Below are 20,385 nucleotides of genomic sequence, written 5' to 3'. Positions count from 1 at the left end.
GTTGACAGTGACGAGCAGACTGAGCTGCCTCCAGGAGCATATACCTAAAAGACCGAGAACCGGAAACTAGCGATAAGAGACCTCCCGAATCTAACCCATGGAGGTAAATGTCCGAGATCACTATCTTTTCGTTAGACTCGTTCGTGCAGAACTACGCTGCTGCTAGTGCTCGCGGGCGTCCAATATATACATTGTGTCTGGTAGCCAGAGGGATGCATCGGCCAACCAGCAGGACTCGCACGTTCGTCCACGTTTGCCTGTCACCCGCCACTATGCATCATAACCCCATGTTAGCCATTAATGAGACCTTATTCGTTGTTCGAACGGATCTCGCTCTCCATGCCCGGGTTACGAGGCAGTGGTATAGCGTCAGTATCAATAAAGTACGGCAGGTACACAAACGTTTACTTCTACTTAGTGCTTAAACAGGAAAAATTGTTTTTTAGGTAGTAAATTATTAGTCCAAAGGAAAAGATGAGTCGAGAGTCAATAAGATAAACGTATAGGAAGAGCTGAAAAATTACACGTTTTTTGAGCGCTTCTGTCCTGTATGTACATGGTGTTTAACTTTGGAGCTGATATCAGTTTTGCACAACGTCTATGGAAGAATTTCAATGATATTTTCGACAGAAGCTAGAACCGTAAAGTTAGAATCTGAATAGAAAATATAATTTCGGGTGGTAGCACTACAAATGTCTTATTTGTAAAGGCCGTTTGGATCTATGGCAAAGTGGCAATTAATAAGCTCAGACAATATTACGAAAATCTGTCATATCATAATAAGTTTATTCTCACAATATCACGAAAGTTTGTCTTGTGTCTTTTAAAAAACAAACTCAGCTGCAACTAACAGCAGTAAAAGGGCTGTATAGTATCAGTAAGCCTCGGTAGCCATTAGCGCTATTAATGAGCCAGTGTTCCTCGTAGCGCTTTTCTTTGAAGTCTGTCCTCAGTGCCTTCGATACGACGAGAAAATTTCCCTATCGAAGCTGTTGTGCAACTTCGAAATCATATGGGCTCCTATGAGCTTCTGAAGTAAACCTAGAAGGTAACTGAACGCAAGGGAAAAACACCGATTTCATTTGATCAGACGAACTCGATGCGTAGTTGATTAAGTCAGAGCTTTTTTTCTAGTAAGACGCTTTAAGATATGTAACAAATGGTTAGTTGCCTACGATTTCGAATCCGAGCTGACCGAACAACAATGAAGTAACGGCTGTCCAATAAAGAACCTTCTACTTTCTGCGAGTTTTCCCGTGCAGACAGCCTCAACAGGAGCCGAAGTATCAGACAAAAACTGAAGATTTTCAAACTGTATCAGACCCGAGATTATAGCTCTCTATGCCGCCGAGCTGGCTTCTTTCTCCTTGCAATTTCTATCATTTCGGATAGTTGCCGTCAATACCATTTTCTGTAAGCTTGCGGTGCTCTATTATGTAAGCAAGACAGGTCGACCGACCTCCAAGATGCCAGTGTATCGTAGCGCAAGAAGCAGTCGCTTTCCGGCAGTCTAGTCTGGGCCACCTAGACCTTTCTAAAGTAGGTTTGTGTTCCTGCTGCTGCTGACATGCGAATCGAGTCACATGAACGCCTTTCTTAGCGTCAAGATCTGCGTGAGTGAGTCTACCGGTAGACTTGTCCTGCTTACTTGTAGTTGAATGGCCAGCGAAACTAACATAGATCAAAACTGGTTAGAGCTAAGGCCTAACTAGAGACGAACTAATACACGGCACGGGCGCTTTGTTCATACGGCCAAATGTAAGGACAAATAAAAGCCTCGGTGAAACAAAGAACCAAGAAAACTCCCAGAAAAAGCTTAGGATTCAGTACGTTCGAAAGGAAGCAGAAGCGACAGCGCGGGTTTAGCGGTCGGAGGAAAACGTGACACGTGTAACAGGCAATACAACAGCAATAGCATTACGATCAGAAAAACAGCCACGCAGAGCATAGAGTCAATATCAGCGTACTCATGTAAGTTAGATTGTATACAAGATTTATACGAAGTTTTTATTTCGTAGTACGGTGAACGCCAGATGCCGAGACTTCTACTCTTCTATGCGTAAAAGTGAATGTCTTTAGATATGAGTAAACACTCATAAAATTATTGATTTATATATAAATATAAAATATATATAATAGAAATATTATATTAGAGCAGCTTTTTACGAAGGTATTCAATAGAGGCTTTGATGACCACATAAGAAGCCCTCGACCTTACAGTTTACTCTATATGATATGCAATTTAATTTATTGATCTATGGTAGTAGCAGTTAAACAGTTGGTTGACAAACCAATATCACAAGATCAGGATACATATGGTACCATTATGTGTCGTTTGGATTATGCGCTTCCACTTGAGTTTATAAGCTTTTTTTTTTTTTGCCTGCATATCGTGTCCTACATATCGGAATAATAGGCATCTCTGTGCGAGGGAAGACTGTGTTGAATGGGAAAGAAACGTTATCGACATCCCGTAACAACGTTAAATGGTAGACACGCTTGTTGTATAATAACGCGTACCTTTGTATGTATAATGAGACGCGCAGACTATTCACTCGACCGTCTGTGACAATATCCCATACATGATCCAATCCGTCGCAATTGACCTACCATGGGCGACACCTTACTATAAAATATCACGATCCTATTATGCCGTTGATGGGCAAATAGAAGATCGCCAAAGCAAGCGTAAACAAGACCTCGTCTTACTAAACCTCGAATAAGTTATAAATGACAAAATATATACGTCTGCTTTTAACAAACGAATAACAATAAGCGAACTTACAAACAAACTACTGGCTCAGTTTATTGCATTTGTCAGCCCGTTAGCCGGAAACTGATACTGTGTATAATGTTTATTATTTTTTTCCTTACCCGTATATATGAGAGTGAGATTTATCGAATAAACTTCCTGTCGATAATAACACCTCACACATCAGAAGTTGGTCACTGTCATTTTTTATCGTTGACAAGCCACTTCTCACTCGCATGATCTCCAATGCAGCAAACAACTCGTTCGGAATATACTTATTTTTATCATATAAGATCAATTTTCGTGACTTTCAATAATTTATTTTTTTAAAAAACAACGATAAATCACTTCAACTAGGATCTATCACCTTTAACATGTTATTGTTATTGAGATGAGATTAGACAGCGATTTGTACCTATTTCATCGAATGATACAGACAAGATGAATGGCTAATAAGTATAGTGTATAAAAACACCTGTTACTAAATGATATCCAGTTAATAATATAACACTTATTGCGCTTAATCTTAGATGAAAAATTACGTGCTTATTCTAATGTCCTATTTTTCAGGCGCTTGTCGTGCTCGTTCGACTATACTCAGCACTAGGCCAGAGCATTACACTAAATTCGGTACCCGACAAACAAGAACCTGACTGATCGTTTATGATATATGTGCATACATATGTGTGTGTGTGGGTTTGGAATCCTATGCTGCCTCATTTCTGGCTTCCGAGAAATGCCTCCACTGTATTACAATAGCAAACGCAGTAGAGAAGGTATAGTACTTGTTTTTGTCGTTTAAGCATTCATTAATGGTGTCTTGTCGTTGCCCCTTGGAAAACTAGTGGTTTTACCTCGCCTTAATATCTGGGTCACGGCTTAGTTTCCTTGAAGAAGGAACAGCAGTCGCTCCCATAAAAACCACCCCTCCATCCTTACTGATAACGACCAAATTACAATGTTTCAACGGGTTCTTCGTAATCAAAAGGCCCTATGTGACAACATAGCACAGTGCGCAACATGGGCTCATAAATTGAACTCGAAAAAAGGAGCTCTATAGCTTATAAATGAAATGCCCATTTACAATTGATATTCGTTGGAGCGTGATTTTTCTGCCTGAAAACTGGTGCTTCTTGCTATCCAAACCGTCACAGGGCCCGCGACAAGCTGAACAAGATGAAGCTTCCCAGCCGACCATACAGAATGAATAATTCGTTAACGAATACGTGATCAACGCAGCCGTAATGTACCCTATATAGAGGAGAGACAGATGAAATAATCGTTACTCACAAGATATTTTACTATTTTTAATGTTGTGCCGTACTTCTATTGCAATATGCCGTTTACCGAACATGCTGCCCTGGATACCAGATATGCAGATGAATCAAGCGATCTTATTATTTACTGCGAAGATGTGCCTAGAACTATTTCGAAATTTTCGTGAAAAGATTATTCTCGTTGAAGTCGTTTAGAAGCAAGTGAGTTACGAATAAGAAGTCTGTTAAGCTTGTTCTGAAGTTATGATGTCCATGCACAAGAAATACGTAACGAATCTACGGTGTGGATTCGAACTTTACAGGTAAACGATCCACCGTATCCAATACTATGAGAAAGACATAGGAGGTCTTCTGATCTCATAAAAAAAGCACGAAGAGCTGCGTGTGCATTTCTAATGGCATTAGATCGCACTTATGCATCGCAACAATTCGTAAATGTATGACAAATGAAGCAAAATTGAGGGGACTTCATAAACGTGTATCTATGCTTGCGGGCGACAAAGTCGGCTGAGGCTTCCGCTGGACAGCGCCATCTTTCACAGCAAATAAATCCCTCTATGGCGATTTTTGCTGTTTATCCGAGCTCTGTTCGCCCATCAGCAACAAAAGAACTTGATTCCTGAATAGTTTTGCATAGGTAAACTACCAAGCCGAAACAGAAACGTTAATATCATCAATGCCAGAACACGTTCATCCAGGGATTTAGGATAGAAATTTCACCATCACCCGGCAGTTTTGCCTATTCGGCGATGATGGCATCATTTATAGCGCAGTATAAGAGGTCGAAAATGGCCTCCGAATGCAATTTGAAATGTACGAACCCCAGAGCAAAATGAGATCCAGTTCGAGTAGGTACTGTTTGCGATATTAGATAGATATATTGTGTTCGCTAATGATAATAACAACTTACCAAACCTTTTACAGTCGCCCCATTATTTATTACCTGTTATAAACAACTAAAGTTTACTTCATTTCAATGGTCATCGTCGATTCTGGGTCAAATTAGGGTTATAGGAATAGTTCACGAGCAAGCTGTTAGGCGTATGAAACTGTTCATTTCATAATAAATTATAATAAAATTGAACAATGGTTATCATGCCCATCACAGTGTACTTATTGTGGCGTAATTATAAAAGGATTATTAATTCAGCTAACAAAGTTCAATGGATACGTACATTGTCCAACAAAGTTACGAACTTACGTGTCAGTTGAAAATTCACACCAAGAACACATGGCTCCCACTCCCAAGAGCAACAATAACGATGCGAATTCTAACCAGCGCCTCGAAAGCGAACAAAAAGCGTCTCAAAAAGGGCCTTGGCCACTTCTCTAGCTCCCTTAAAATGCCTAAATTTCGTGTTTGTCGCTCAGTTTATAGCGAACATGACGCACTCATCAGTCCTCCGACGTATTCGGCACCCTGTATTGTTATGGTGACGTGGAAGGTAGTTTTTCACGTAACTTAATAACTGCTGCTGCTACCGCCATCATAGCCGCAACTTGTTACCTCGATACAGTTCCCTGAAGCTGCTCGACTGGAGCCCAAAATGAACGGCTGCCGGCCACGGGAGATATAAGTATAGTGGCATCATAGTCAATTTGCTGTGTAGAGGTTTTGTTTGTTGTCCTTGCACAATGTGGTGTGAATTGCCTAAGGGTACGGGTTCGAATTTGATTTTACTTCAAAAAGAACGGAAACGCTGAAAGTTACCATAAAAATGGCCTGGGAACAGTGGAAGCGATGATAGCTGGACAGCACTCAACACGAAAGTGGCCACGAGTTTTATGCGACGTTTCGTTCTACTGGTGACAAACGTCGTAAGCAACTATTAATCGGTACATTCAACAATTACCTAGACGCAAGTTATAGATGTTAATATTTTTGCTACAGAAAAACGATGTTTTTTATGCACATATAGGAGCTCAGCTTGAATAAGCTTAGGCTGCTCGGTCGAACTCGGCCTAGAATGCCTCATAGTTGGAGCCCTTTGGACTTCACTGTTAGGTAAACCGTGAGTTGTGTGCTGAACCTCATTGCGACGCAACTTTCATGCTTTCGTGCAAAACTGTTTATTTATTTATTTTTTAGTTTCCTAGAAAACATTTTTTCTTTTCTCTAAATTAGGCCTTTAGCAATCTATGAATAATAATAAATGTAATATTAATAGTAATAACGCCATGGTAGCAATTGCAGACAGTTCTTTTTTCTTGTTCCAATTTTATTATTAGCCACCAGCTTTGCCGTGCAAATACGAAACCTTTTAGAAAGACTGTCCTTAAAACACCTTTTACGGTAATCTCCAAGTTGGAACACGTCACCCATACCAAATTCACCTACGATGCCAGCCTTACTATCGACTATAACCTTCACCTTCATGGCACTCATACGTACGTGAAACTAGTACGCGTTAGGTTACCTATTGGTGGAAGCATAGAGCGATATGAGCCAAAATGTATCTTCTTAATCGCGACGAAATACTCAGTGTAGGTATACGGATCACAGACAATCTTGTGATTATTAAATGACACAAAATGTCATCCATGCAAATGTTCGAAATTCGATTTTCGATATTTCATCATAGTTATCGATAATGTTCTGGTGCTGGCGTCAGCGTTCTTCTGTCTATTTATGCTTCGAATCGCAGAAGGTTTGCAAGAACCACATCTCAATGGACATACATGTTTTGAAAACAGCAGTAAAATAGGCCATTACTTAACCATATACTCCCCTAATACTGACCGACTCTACTCATAATGTGAATAGCTGCGATTTCGGTAATATGCAAATACAAATCCTAACGTCCTAGCAGGACGTGGATAGGACGACATTTAGGAAAGTCGACCCGTTTCAATATATGGTCGAAGTCTTGATCCGACACTTGTTGTTGTTTCCCGCGTGGAACATCCGCCTCTCTCAGCAGTTTGTTGTTCCGTACAGATCTCCGATCCAGCCGGCACAATGAGAAACGGTATCGGAGCACAACTTTATGTGAACATTGTCTGTGTCATCAGATTACCCCCGTGCTATGAATGATCCCTTGGCAACACGTAAGTTTGGGATGGAATCCGACACAAGTCATCCGCGCACAACTTCACGTCAAGTATCCGTGTAAAAAATAATAAATCTACTGTGTTTCAAATGTAGTGATAATATAATAAATCATGCTAATGGAAATAGAATTATAGAGTAGAATAATGTTTTATTTGATCTAAGTCAACTTTGTATTACATAACCTATTAGAAGAGTTTCTGGTTTTTATATAAAACCATTTATTATTTAAAAGATAATAAATTTGTATATGATGTAAGGAATTCGGAGGGCCATACGAATAGATCTGCGTGCTCCACTGCTATCTGAGGTATTGTCGATAAAACTGGAGTTCGAGAACCCTCATATAATTATGTTATTTATCTAATGGATACGAGGCCATTCAGCATTAGATTCTAGGAATCAGCACCATCGAGGTGTTTGCAAACATATATTTTCTACCATTACATTTTTTTTGTTTTCGTCTGCATAGAACAGTATGTAACTTGTGTAAGTTACATAATAATATACAACATATGGGTTCGAATTTTAATTCCTTTATAGTAAAACACCTAAGAATTGCGTCTACGTGTACGCTTGTGGACATAATTATACAAAAACAGTTAAAACAGTTCAGCATTCACTTACAAATCCAACGGCACAGCCAATAAAACTGATTTGGTATTTGTAATCTAGTACATCATTCTTTTTAAAAAAAGTAAAACGTATTGAGTATTGGCGAAACGACTACCAATAAATAAATATGCGCAGGGGTTACAAAATTACCCCTGGGTTTTAATCCTATACGGCTAATTATCGTCGATTCTGAAAATTCCAGAAGCGTATGGGAACAGAATGATTATAGGTAGGGGTAGGTCATTTGTTGACGCCAATATCGTTCGGCTGTCGGAACAGATTACCTGCTTTTTCATTTTTTTCAGACCCACTCCTGGTTTCCAGTTTTTTTAGGCCTTGTATAATGAATCACCCTGGGTCTAAGCTGTGAGGTATTACCGCGGGAATTGTCCAGGGAAGACGTTACAGCATAAGTGGATCAACCTCAATCTCCGCCGAACCGCGCGAAGGGAAAATTCACATTACAAAGTATCAGCCGTGACGTGAGATACGATAGGTTTCTCTCGATCGGTTGTTTACTATTTAGTTTGTGGTTCTTGCTGGACTTATCAGAGTTATGAAATGGGATGGTAAGAATTACCATGGTAAATATCGAAATTTGTATTATTGATGACCATACTTCATACGCGTAAGAAATGTGCATTAGTTAGCTGAATCATGCCAACCCATCCGTTAATACGTCAACTTCGCCCAATTTAGAAGATTAAGAAAATATAAAGACGAAAAAGAACTTCTAGCCTTTTAGTCAAATGTTCCCGTAAAGAAAAATGAACTCGAAGTCTAGATTAGACTTAGTAAGTAAGCTTATTATTTGCTAGTTTTACTATTTCTACTTGTCTTTGTGTGGTTGGTGAATTGAGTCCTGCAAGCTAATTTTGTGTTCCCTAGCTGGGCAGACGTACAAAGCTCAGGTAACTATTAACACTAAACAACACTTCACAGACTTCATCCACACTTCATTTGTACATACTGAAGGAAGAGAGTGGCCAGTCAGTTGTATCCAGCTGTTAAGTTAGTCTTGTACAATCCATTCTCATACAGTGGAATTTATCGGTTGGAACATTCAGCTGGCGGTACTAAAAGTAATGTAAACAATTGTCGCTATGATTTGATACCATATATATGTGCAGGATTAACAATGATGCTTTCGGGATAAGTGACAAACAACAGATCAAGGATAGGATCAGGATAGTGAATGAGACCAGATCGCAATCCCTAGATGAGTTTTCTGTAGTTGTACACCCCCAGGAAAATTAAAATCACCGGCGGCTGTAACGGTGAATCAATGTCACAGCAGAAACCAGAGTTACAGCAGAAGTTGCAGAGTGTCCGCCCTTGGTAATACAGCAGTATAGGATACGAAACTGAGTTAGACGGTTGAAAATGTTAATTTCAGTATGATCATAGGAAACCACCGTATCCCGTCTTGATCATTTTGAAACTGGTGTGTGGTTAGCCCGTATGCGCTAAACGAGAGCGATCAAGCCGAAACCCGTACAATATATTATCTCCTAAGGGTTTAGTATCGCTGCGACCCGCAACACATGTTGATAGCGTCAGGGCGCCAGATTCAGCCGCAAGCTAAAGGTTAAATTAAAAACATTTTACATAATGACGTTTATCGTATATATTGCAGACATAACGATTGGTAGAAATCCATTTGAGTTCAGTCAGTCTCGATTCATTAATAGCTGGGTGAAGGCATGTGAGATACCGTTTGAAACTTTACGTTACGTAGATGGCTACCATAGGGACACCGTATAAAGAATACTGGTACACAAATAAGTCTCTGTTTTTTTTTTTTTTTTGGGAAACAACTTTTTCTTTTCTAATTTACGACAACCGCTTTCTCAACCCAAAACCCCCATAGTATTACGCATAACGACTGTTACGTTAGAGGACTTTGAAAGTTTTTTAAAGACGATACGAATTTCATATATTAACACAGGGGCGGGATGTTGTGACTCTCTAGTAATGAAGACAATGCAAGTACAAACATATATTGCTTTTCGACTACGATTTGATTTTTTTTCCCTTTAACCTTTACTCGTTTGATATTTGTCTGCTGACCAGTTATTGATAGGGATTCACGTGTATCCAAAAGTTATCTGGTACTTTTTGTTTCAGTATGATAGTATTAATATACCATGATAACTCCGCACTTTGCACTAACAAGCTCGTCTTCAGTTGGGAACAGAACTTGATCTACAGGTACCAAGACACCTGCACGTTTACGTCACAAATGAGACCGCATCAATTAACGTGAAAAACTTTTTTTTTTTTTTGATAAACTACAATCTACTGGCTCTAATCTAATAACAACGATCAGCAATCAGCCCAGGATTATCACTCGATCCTTACCTATTTTTTTTTTTTTTTTTATAGAAAACGGACCACATGCCCTGTTCTGCTTGATCGTGCCTTCCGTGTTCTTCGTGCCTGCCGCGTGGAAGTCTTATTAACGTGTTAGATAGCCAAAGTTCGGCGCCGCTGTGGCGCAGCGGGGACCGCTTGTGTTGTAAATTGCAAATGACTTAAATAACAATCCCCTCGGGGCGATCAAATTGCTGATTCTCGTTTTTCGTTTTCGAAGCAGGGGGACGTGGGGCACCAAGATGATAAAAAGCCTAAGTGTTAGGGACCCGAAACTCAAACGCCACTTCGCCTTTCAGCAACTGGTCTCGGGCCCTGAATGATTGCCCTTGCCAGCCACCACTTAATAGGATAACGTGCACAAAATCGAAGATATAGAAAAGACAAATTTATAATCAACTGGTCGAGTTAGCCGGCCAATCGCTGGGATGAAAGCAGCAGGATACAAAAAAAGAAAACGCTCTGCGAACCGGAGCTGTTCGCTCTACATCGATCCTTTGTGTCACTTTTCGACCTTGCCCCATTTCCAACTGTGATCCCTTACTCGTGTTTACTTTCTCAAGTGTACTCCTCCATGACGCGGTCTCGGTCGCATGATGAATAGCAGATGCACTAAGATTTCCTGAAAGAATCTTCCATTCGGCTGCTTAGCCCCGTCATGGCCGAAAGCATTTGCCAGCATTCGTCTTAAATGAACAACCGCCAATATTGACGGCTTCTGAGGAGCATTAGCATCATTCATTGAGTCCGTCCGTCAGCAGCAGCAGCACCCAAAACTGAAGTTTCTTTGTCGACCGATAGATGGAATCGACTATTTGAGTAAATTCGGCTACTGATACTAACCATGGACAAATAACGTCGGTTTTCTGGAGGGGGCCGTGAAATGACACTCCATCATTCTGTAGCTCTTGGCTTTCTGCTCCCTCTTTGTTGTTCGTTGGACAGCAACTACGTGAAATGTATGTATAGTGTGCATGGATGCTTGTGCGCAAATCTAAACCTCAATAGTGGCATTGTACGTACATAGAACAACAGACAATTTGTAGGATCCTCTTAACGTATCCGCCTTGCCACAAAAATCTCCGAGAGATCACGGTCACAGTTGCGCAGAGAACAGCCCGATCTCTCCCCAGAATAAAAAAAATCAAAAGGGGCATAAATAAAAGTGACACAACGTTAATCTTCGTATTTGTGGCGCTTTGAAGTTTCATAACTCTATGCCCTGACTACGCTGCAGACAGGCTTCCTTGAATGCGAAATCTATTAACACACGAAAATCGGACACTGCCGTAATTCTTAGCAAAACAGCAATTTTTTGCAGAGGACTCTCTAGGGGCAGGTAGCCCCTATGTCCATTTGTTATAGATAATACACGATTACCTATACATTATAGGGTCTCATTTTTACTAGATAAAAAAACAGGCATAGCTTGATTGTACGACCGGTAGCGTTCACGAGCATAGACGGCGGTATGACAACTTGACAGCTAAGTAGAAACTTGGCTTATTCGTTTGATTTGTCTGAACTATGCAAGCATGCTTTTGAATAGCCAGCAATTCATTCACGCTTAGCTAAAAACTGTTCATCAAACATGCATTTTTATATATGAATCAGTATACACGTTGCCATAGGCCAAACACGGATGAACCTATTCCGCACGCTGAAGGACTTTATCGTAACACACCTAGGTTATCCACAGCCATTTTAAATATTACAAGAGACAAATGGTTTTTTCGTTTGACCCAATTAATCTTTGCTAATTAAATATGTTAGTTAACAATGAAATCACAGCGCGTATCATTACTAGCTGTAGACTGCATTCTCATAAAGTTGAATAAAATAGCTCCTACGCAGGTTTCCTCAGAAGATAAAGCCGATCCAACGTCATTAACTAGTCATATATTGTCGTCTGAAGCAATTGTCCGCAACACCACATGTAACGCTCCGAAACGCTAGCCAGATACAAATCTTCAGCTTGATGTTCTGTCACCTCTTACGCACGCCAGTATAAAACGAAACCTACCAGCTCATTCTTCCTCGAAAGCAAGACCTTACATGACCCCCCACGGAGAACATGTTCCTGTACAAGGCTCACTGTCGATGTTATGACAGCCGACAAAACGACGTAGTTCGTTACGGTTGCTATCCGATTCAAAGTGGTTTTCATCGGCGAATTAGCCAGCTGAATCGGGTGTGCATTCTATAGACTATACAATTAAGTGCAACACATATAGCGAACCCTATTCTGCAAACAGTTTAGGCCTCTTATGCTCTTAGAATCCTATAAGCAGACAATTATAACGCGTTTTATTGTAAACTATATCCATATGGCCAGTTAAATTGTATGCTATGAACGATGCGAAGTGCGCCCTTTGGTCGCCCCCGGGGTGCGCCCCTGGAACGCTGACTTTCTGCAAAGTCAACGTTGGACTGCCCCACAATCAGATTCACGATCTTTTTGGGGAAAGCTATGATTAACGAGGAATTTCACTAAATATAAAATCATTTCTGATAAATTTGCAATCCCTTTATGTTAAGAATCCAGTGTCGTTAAAAATTATCTACCTATTTTTGTATACGGACTTACTGTTGGCTCTTCATTATCTATAGATATGAAAAAATCTAACCACAACTATAATAATAAGAATATGGGAAAACACTGTAAATACTGGATAGTGCAAATACGACTAAATGGACACTATTCCCGACCGTTTCGTAGCAGACGATGGCGCGGTGTGGCCATTTATTGATTGGTACTGTATATGCCGACTTACCTTGCTTTTGGTGGGAGAATATTGTTTTCTCCATATAGTTCCCGCGATTCCCGATCAACGTCCGCTAATCTGTGACTACTTGTTGCCACGGCGCTGCCCACACTCGTGACGGCTGTCAGAGGCTGACGGTGGCCTTCAAGCGACGCTTTGGCAGAAGCAAGCTCCTTGACCACGCCAACCTCTTTACTGCTATCATGCATTCCGCTAGCTGTTCGAGCAAGTACGAGGCTCGGCTGGCCTGCACCTGTTGGCGTGGCTGCGGGGCCTGATAACGAGCCCGCTGGAGTCGAGTATCCCACAGTTGAATTGTTTTCGGTGGTAGCATTGCTATCTTTGTCGCTTAAAGTACGGCCCCATGAGCGTAGCAGGCCAGAAGACGCTGGACGATCACGGAATTCGGTTGAAGAAGCCACCACAGGCATCGTGACGCGCCGTGGCGTAACGTCACGTCACCTAGGACACACGCTCAGAACCCTCCAATGTCCAGCATACACAACTTCTTCCTCAGACTCTGGATTACGGGAAACAAATCGAAGAAAGACAAGATCTTATTAGTTAGAGGGTCGTTCAGATAACTGGCATTAAGGGACTAATGACCAGAAGCGACACCTACAGAATTGGATCATTCAGCAGATGCTCAAATTGTATGGACCCGAATAATCTATTGAAGAGACATTATTTTGATTGAACCTTGATCATTTGGACGGTAATTGTATTATTTGGCATACTATTGCAGACTGTACAACGATCATTGTTTTCGATAGCTTTTAAGTTTTTTTTTTTTTTAATAGAGACGAAGTTAATCTGGTAAAATATGTGCTTTTTATATACGTTTTTCTATTTCTTTATGAATTCTTGAATAATTCCATAAATTGTTTCTTCAAGAAAATAATTTACCTTAAACACTGCCAGATCCAAAATGTTTATAGGACGAAGAAGTCGTCACACACTAAATATTATGTGTTAGTAAAAATCGCAAGTGATCAACTTGGAATTACAAAGAATCTTAACCGTAGCTGCTTGAAAAATAGTATTCTAAATATAAGAATTTCTTTTCTGATAAAAATTATATCAAAGCTATAAATGTGAAATCATCCTAGTGCTTATTCTAAACAAACTGTTAGCGGATAGTTTCGCACAGTAGTCTTTTTATGATCATCGGGGGGGGGTGTGGGGGGTCTGAAAGTATCCATTGTGGCCAGTCCATTGTGGCCTGTTCCGCTCCGTAAACACATGCGGTTCGCTAGGACCCACAAGTCGAGGCAGTGTGGGTTAGTGCACAAAATTAACATGTGCTTCAGTATGCTTACCGATTTAAATAGTCACTCAGTTAAATCCAATTTCGGCCGCCTAACAGAGGTAACAAATCCCAGGTGAAAACGTATACTGTGCCTCTTTGTCCTAACACTGTGGCATCGTCTTAGTCCCAGGTAAGAGGCCTGAAATGTATGGCTTCATATTGCTCAGCTCTAATAGCCCCATACTTACAAGCCGTCCTTCTTTATGTTCGCACGTAACATCCAGATGTGTGAGTTAAAGTGAGGTTAGTTTTAGGAACTCAATCCATAAATACGACAGCTGTCCCCGCCACCTATTCAACAAGATATTTAATTGCCTAAACATTGTTCTGATGCGGCTACGCATTTTGAACAAATCAGCTGATGCAAGCAATCTACGCATTACGTATTTATTATATCACGGAGATTCTGCCTCGTAGTAGACATTCAGCAGCCCTATAGATAAAGTAGTCACTTTGTACATTGGCAACCGGGGCATTCTTGCTACGAAAATGGCTCGGTAAAGTTCGACCTAAGGGGCCGAAGTTTTCTATTACCAAATATTGTAAAGCCTAAGTTATTTAAAGGTTCCTATTTATGGCTTCGTTGGCTTAGGGGATCCACACGTAGTTCTAGGCACACCCCTTCTCGACGAAGCGGTTCGTTTAAAAGAAACCATCTGCTAAGAACCAGAATTTTCAAGAGCTAAGTAAACATGAATATATCTCCATTATACTACAAAAACATTTAGCCAACAAAAGCGATAGGTACGTGAATATAGTTTTTTTTTTTTTAATTAGTTCTATTAATAACGACAACTATAATTTTACTAGTAAAGTTCCCGCTCGGTCGCAGCATAAACATGGTATTCCGAACAAACAGCCCGTCGTTTTTCTCGTCAAGGCTGCCTTCGAGTTCGAAATCTCGCTCCTAAGTCGCATTTTCTCGCACTAGTTTCACAAGAGTTAAAGCTAGTTATAAAATGGATTTTTTTGGGCACTTCTGCAACTAACTGTTCGATCCTATTGATCTCGTTGCAGGTGACGTACGTACTGTATTATGTAGTATTCGTTATAATGCGTAAGATTGTGCCCGTAGACTAAATGACTCTTGAGACTGTAGGCAACCTTTCCGGCTTAGGCGGTCCATAGACGCTTCGAGCTGACTTAAAAAAGGGGCGATAGAACGCTTTTAGTAAATTCATAGACTCTTACTTATGTGTTACGGTTTGTATCTTTGATGTCCTACTAATTGTAATCCACTAATGTATTCAATAGCGCGCAGTCTAGCGAATAACTTGAATAAGTCAGGATCCAGGAGTGACGCGTTGCCGAATATGCCTAAAGGGTATTTGACCGCCTTATCTTTTTCTATACTAGGTCACACTATTCAACATTGGCCTTTCCTTTACGTTCCCAGTTGGGATAATCAACCAGCTTTGGAGGCCAGACCTTTCCTATTTGATACTACTTATCTGGAGGTGCATCTGGGCGTTCCAGTAGACGGTAGGTTCAATAAAACCAATTAGAAAATAGACAGTTGGTTGGATCCTATTTACAGTTATAGTTATAGAGCAGTTCTATTTACCCGCGTTGTAAGCTTTATGGGTCTGAGTTTTTGTTAGATACCTCCAAAATGCAGCTTCTAAATATTCTACATATAGTTTAAAAATAAATTCGCATTACAATATAAATATATTTTCTGGCCAGCGTCCATTGGTTCATATGTTTTGACATCTATGCAAGCTTACTTTTTGACTGGCGCCTAATTATTTGGCGTACATTTTGCACTAACTTGAAGAAACTTGGGGTAGCCTTCAATTTGTTTTCGTAAATGAAAAATGGTCAACACCCCAACTGAGATTTTTTAGGAAAACGAACAAGCAATCCTCCAACGAAAATTATTTGTCATAGTCATATTTATACAGATGAGACTTACATCTCAATAATACCATTAGACTGACAGTCAAACTCTTTGATTGGCTGGGTAACTAAGCTCTCATTGTGTGAATTATTTTTCTTCTCACACCTGGCTGTGAAAGTAAAATGATTAACTTGCGTCCGTTCAAAGGCAAATGTAACTTACGAGTCTGATTATCATACGGCAATGGTCTCATCCTATGCGGACAGTTAAAACTGACAAGGTTTTTGACTCATACAATGAATCTAGGTACGTTTCTCCACTGTGAGTTGTATCTAATTATTTGAATATAAAAATGGCTGCAAGCCCGTCTGTAGATGCAAGATATATGTCGCATCCCAGCCCAAAATAATCCCTTTTAAAAGAAGACCATTATCTGTTGTTATATATGCAAATGATAAATACGTACTGATTTGTTGCACTCGTCAAAATAGTACTAGCTAGTCAAAAATGTTACCCCTCAGAAACATATTCATCACAGAAGTTCTGGGCGGTCCCCCGCATCTCCACTATATTGCCAAAAAAAAATACTTATTATCCATTCTTAATTTCACCGACATCATCAAAAATAAATTATAAAATAACAAAAAAAAATCCACTTTAATTATATACTGTGTGGTTAAAAAAAAAGTGCTAAGCATTTTTCTAATCGAATAACTTCAAAGTTAGGTATGTAACTTCCAGTCAGTATATATGATGGTAAGAGTTGCGTCGATGTTGATGTCACTTGAAAGTTAGGAAAATAGTAATAATTGTGTGAAAATTGCTAACGTAAAATGCATTTATTTTAAATTCCTGCAAAAATTCGCTATGTTTTATTACGATAAAAAAACCAAATGACTTGTCTAGGCGCGTAGATCAGTTATCAGAATACTTATTGTAAAAAGCCGTCGAGAATAGTTGTGTCATTCCGAGAAGTTCGGTGTTAAAGTTAAAGATACCTCCCGTGACAATGGTCGACCAGGTAAAGGTTAGTGAGATCATTACGAAAGCTGAGCAAGACCAATACGCGAGTAGCCGCAGTATTGCTAGGGGAATAAGCATCTATCAGCACACAGATTAGAAAAAAAATTGATGTTAGAATGCCACACGAATTAACGCAATAAAAAACTTACTCGACTGCAAAATTCTATAGAAACGCAAGAAAACCAAGTCATTTTGTGATCAGTTGATCATGGATGATGCAGGTGGATCACACACAATAGTATATGTGCGAATAAAAAAAAATCATTGAAAAAATACACCTTACCTATCTGTGGTATTGCTCAGACCGACGTCAAAGGAGGTGGTGCCATTTGTTTGACGATATTAGAAAGGAATCGTGCACTATGGGTCTAGCAAAACAATTGTCTCTTACTGTCAACAAGGTTACAGCAAGCCACTGAAAAAAATCAGCCGCACTTAGCGGACAGAACAAGCCTCACCTTCCACTGTGACAGTGCCAGAACATATGCATTTTTAGGTAGTCAACAAAAATTTTCAGGATTTTGTATCATCAGACAATTATGTATTTCGGTCTGTATAGTTCTGTTAATGGTGTTAATTTAGTTTTAACGGAGGTAAACTTATCGCAGCCTTCGTCCACATGAGTGCTACAACTAAAGACGTCATCGATCAAAACGGCGCACATTCACTTTAATAATATCATTTAAAAAAAAATAAATATTTTCTTTAATTTCGGCTTAAAAACTGTATATATTTTTTGCAAGCCAATATGAAATTGTTATATATTCCACACGCGATACAGCATAAACAAGATGAGTTAATGCTATCATTGACGGATATTTCATATAACAACGCTCTAGCCTAATGTTAGAGTTAAACAATGGTTATTTTATATCCGTTAATATCCACATGTTATACTGATTCATCAGTTATGCCTGTACGGAAGGCAATGATGCATTGCGCCCATCGTGGCTCGTACCAAAAAAGATCGATTGTACCAATCCGTAACGATGATACGATAGTTACACCTAAAGCCTATGTACACCCTCTGCTGTTGAATAAAATGAACGCCGAGTCAGTTTAGCATTCTCTTTACCTTGCCGACTAATGTAGCCGCCGCTTTCATCTTTCCCTCTTTTTTTTTTTTCTGTTTATATACATGTATAGTTTCTAAATTGTCCCCACGACACCGCGTCGCAGCAGACGCCGTGCGCATTAAACACTCGGTGGAAATATAGCGAACAGCTTCTTTGTTCATCACGAATCGGGCCTTGTTCTTGCTGCAGGAGCACTTACGCTTATGCTTCACACTCTGTTATCGTTTTGATTTAATCTCATCTCTCCTAAGCCGTGAATTTTTCGTTGCAGTGATTCGTGTCCTTTCGCTCATCTTTTGAAGTTGTGTTATGCCAATGCTATGGCCGTCCGACGCATTTATATCACGAAGTTTCGTTGGACAGAACCTTGGAAGTGGCCCCTGCAGCAGCCGCAGTAGCAGTAACGGCAAGTTTCTTGAGGGCTCCCAGCTGTAGAGTGCCTTTCATCTATTTTATACTGCCTGGTCACCAGAGAGTACTCGTACTCCACGCGTTGCATGGCGAAGCAGACAGCATTTTGTACTGCTCCGTTGCTACACAAGCCGTGAACTGGACAACGACGTCGGTGGTGATCGTGCCATCCTTGAAGGCGCTTGCAGCCAAATTCTACAGATCAAGCAATAGGCTGACTGGTTGGCTATCCAGACCCTGCATAAACATAACATCTTTTCTCACAACACAAATGTGCTGTGTAACTGCATTGATAAGCAAGCATATGCATATATATATCTACATACATATTTACATAGGAAAGGAGGCTCAAGTAAGAGAGAAATAGAGGGCGGCAGCCGTCTGGGTAGATTTCTGCGCGCTCCATGTACGAATGTATGAGTAGAGAAAAGCTTCCTTAAAAGTCCGCTGTTATTTGTCCTCTTTCGCTATACGTACTGATTGTCGCTTAACTGGCAGAAGCAGAGTTTTTTAAAAGCAGACTGAATACGTCAGAAGAGAATTTCGAGCAAGACGAGCTTTTCGCTTTGGCTGAGATTTAGCATGGGATCGCAGACAGCAGCTCTGCGTTTCAACAATTTCCATCGAAATAAAATACAAAACAAATGTAGAGCTTCCTTTTTGCGAACGTATCGTTGTCGTCATCATGTCGTAGGCAAGTAAGTATTTACGGTGAAGTGCTAAAGCTCTTAACCCGGCTTTGTTCTGCGAGAAAACTATGAAACTGCCATCCGCTATGGAATACAAATAATAAAAGACGAGCGACGTTTAGATAGATAGCATCGTGGTCAATGGCATGCATTTGGGATCGATTGTGTCTAAACGCATCTATAATCTATGTTGAAGTAGGCTGCACGTGCCAATTTCGCATGCACAGACTGGCATTTCTATCTGATGAACTTTTCGACCGTAGAATTCGCAGTGCCGCGAATAGCCGTAAGGAATAGAGGGTAGTTATGAGCGTAACAGTCTAGTAAGATATATCTCCATAATGATGCAGCAGTAGAGGAGATCGGCCAAGTTCAAATAAAAACGCAGGCAGATTTTACCCCCTGTAGTAAAATCTCGACAATGCATAGAGTAGTGAATGAAGCAACGATTTTTCTAGCAGATTTTTTCAGGATGAAGTATTACTCGTTCCTCTCTATATTATGCTCGTTGCGTTGAAAAGCCTTTGATGCCACGGTCTATCGTAGATGGCTCGTCTGATAGCCAGCTACTGGAAACGTTACAAGCTTCACTAAACTAACCCTGAATGACTTTTTCCAGTTAGTGTTCAATAGATCTTTCAAATCGCTTTACTCGGCCATCATTTTTAGTTCACAGTAGTTCAAATAAAAATTCAAACAACCCTTTCACAATAGAGTTTAATTTTATTCTAAATTTATTTGAATTATGTAACAAAGCTATTTATGTTACTTCCCTATTTGTTGCCTGACATTTTGCTTTCTTCTTCTCCGACGTTACTTGGCTTCGTCCCTTCCACCTTCCTTTTTGATACACATCTTACCCCCTTGGCTCGATGGCTTACCCCCGCCTCTTAGTTTTTTAATCAGGATATTAACTTCTTGCTGGTTAGATTAGCATGACTACTTTTTTAATCAAAATTGGCTATGCTTTCTTCGTGTACTTTGCTGCACTTGTTTTCCTATTTTTGTTCTCCACCTGTTCATTACCCGTAGAATTGCCTATTTCGGTTTTCCTTTTCGTCCATCCGTGTTTGTCCCCAACCTACTAACAAGCGACCCGAGAAAAGCGAAGACAACCCGAAACAACAATTATTCGAAACACGTCCTTCATGTTGGCGTCTTTCAGCAGTGAAACACTGACAAGATGCTATAAGCTAGATTGGGGGC

The 20,385-nt window shown here is 40.2% G+C and overlaps 1 protein-coding gene across 2 annotated transcripts in view; it reads right to left on the bottom strand.

The window, feature by feature from the left end:
* Wdr37 (WD repeat domain 37) overlaps window positions 1-20,385 on the bottom strand; it is an 83,121-nt gene that overhangs the window by 33,748 nt on the left and 28,988 nt on the right. For both annotated transcript variants that reach the window (XM_022790813.2, XM_022790823.2), the window contains exon 2: window positions 12,841-13,351. In XM_022790813.2, the coding sequence (XP_022646548.1) occupies window positions 12,841-13,262 (422 nt within the window). In that variant the 5' untranslated portion in view covers window positions 13,263-13,351. The remainder of the gene's footprint in view (window positions 1-12,840; window positions 13,352-20,385) is intronic.

Source organism: Varroa destructor, unplaced genomic scaffold (assembly GCF_002443255.2).
Source record: "Varroa destructor unplaced genomic scaffold, Vdes_3.0 BEIS01000001.1, whole genome shotgun sequence".
In the NCBI taxonomy this organism is placed as follows: Eukaryota; Metazoa; Arthropoda; class Arachnida; order Mesostigmata; family Varroidae; genus Varroa; species Varroa destructor.
Note: the sequence above shows the minus strand (reverse complement) of the source record. Positions and strands in the feature narration are given on the sequence as shown.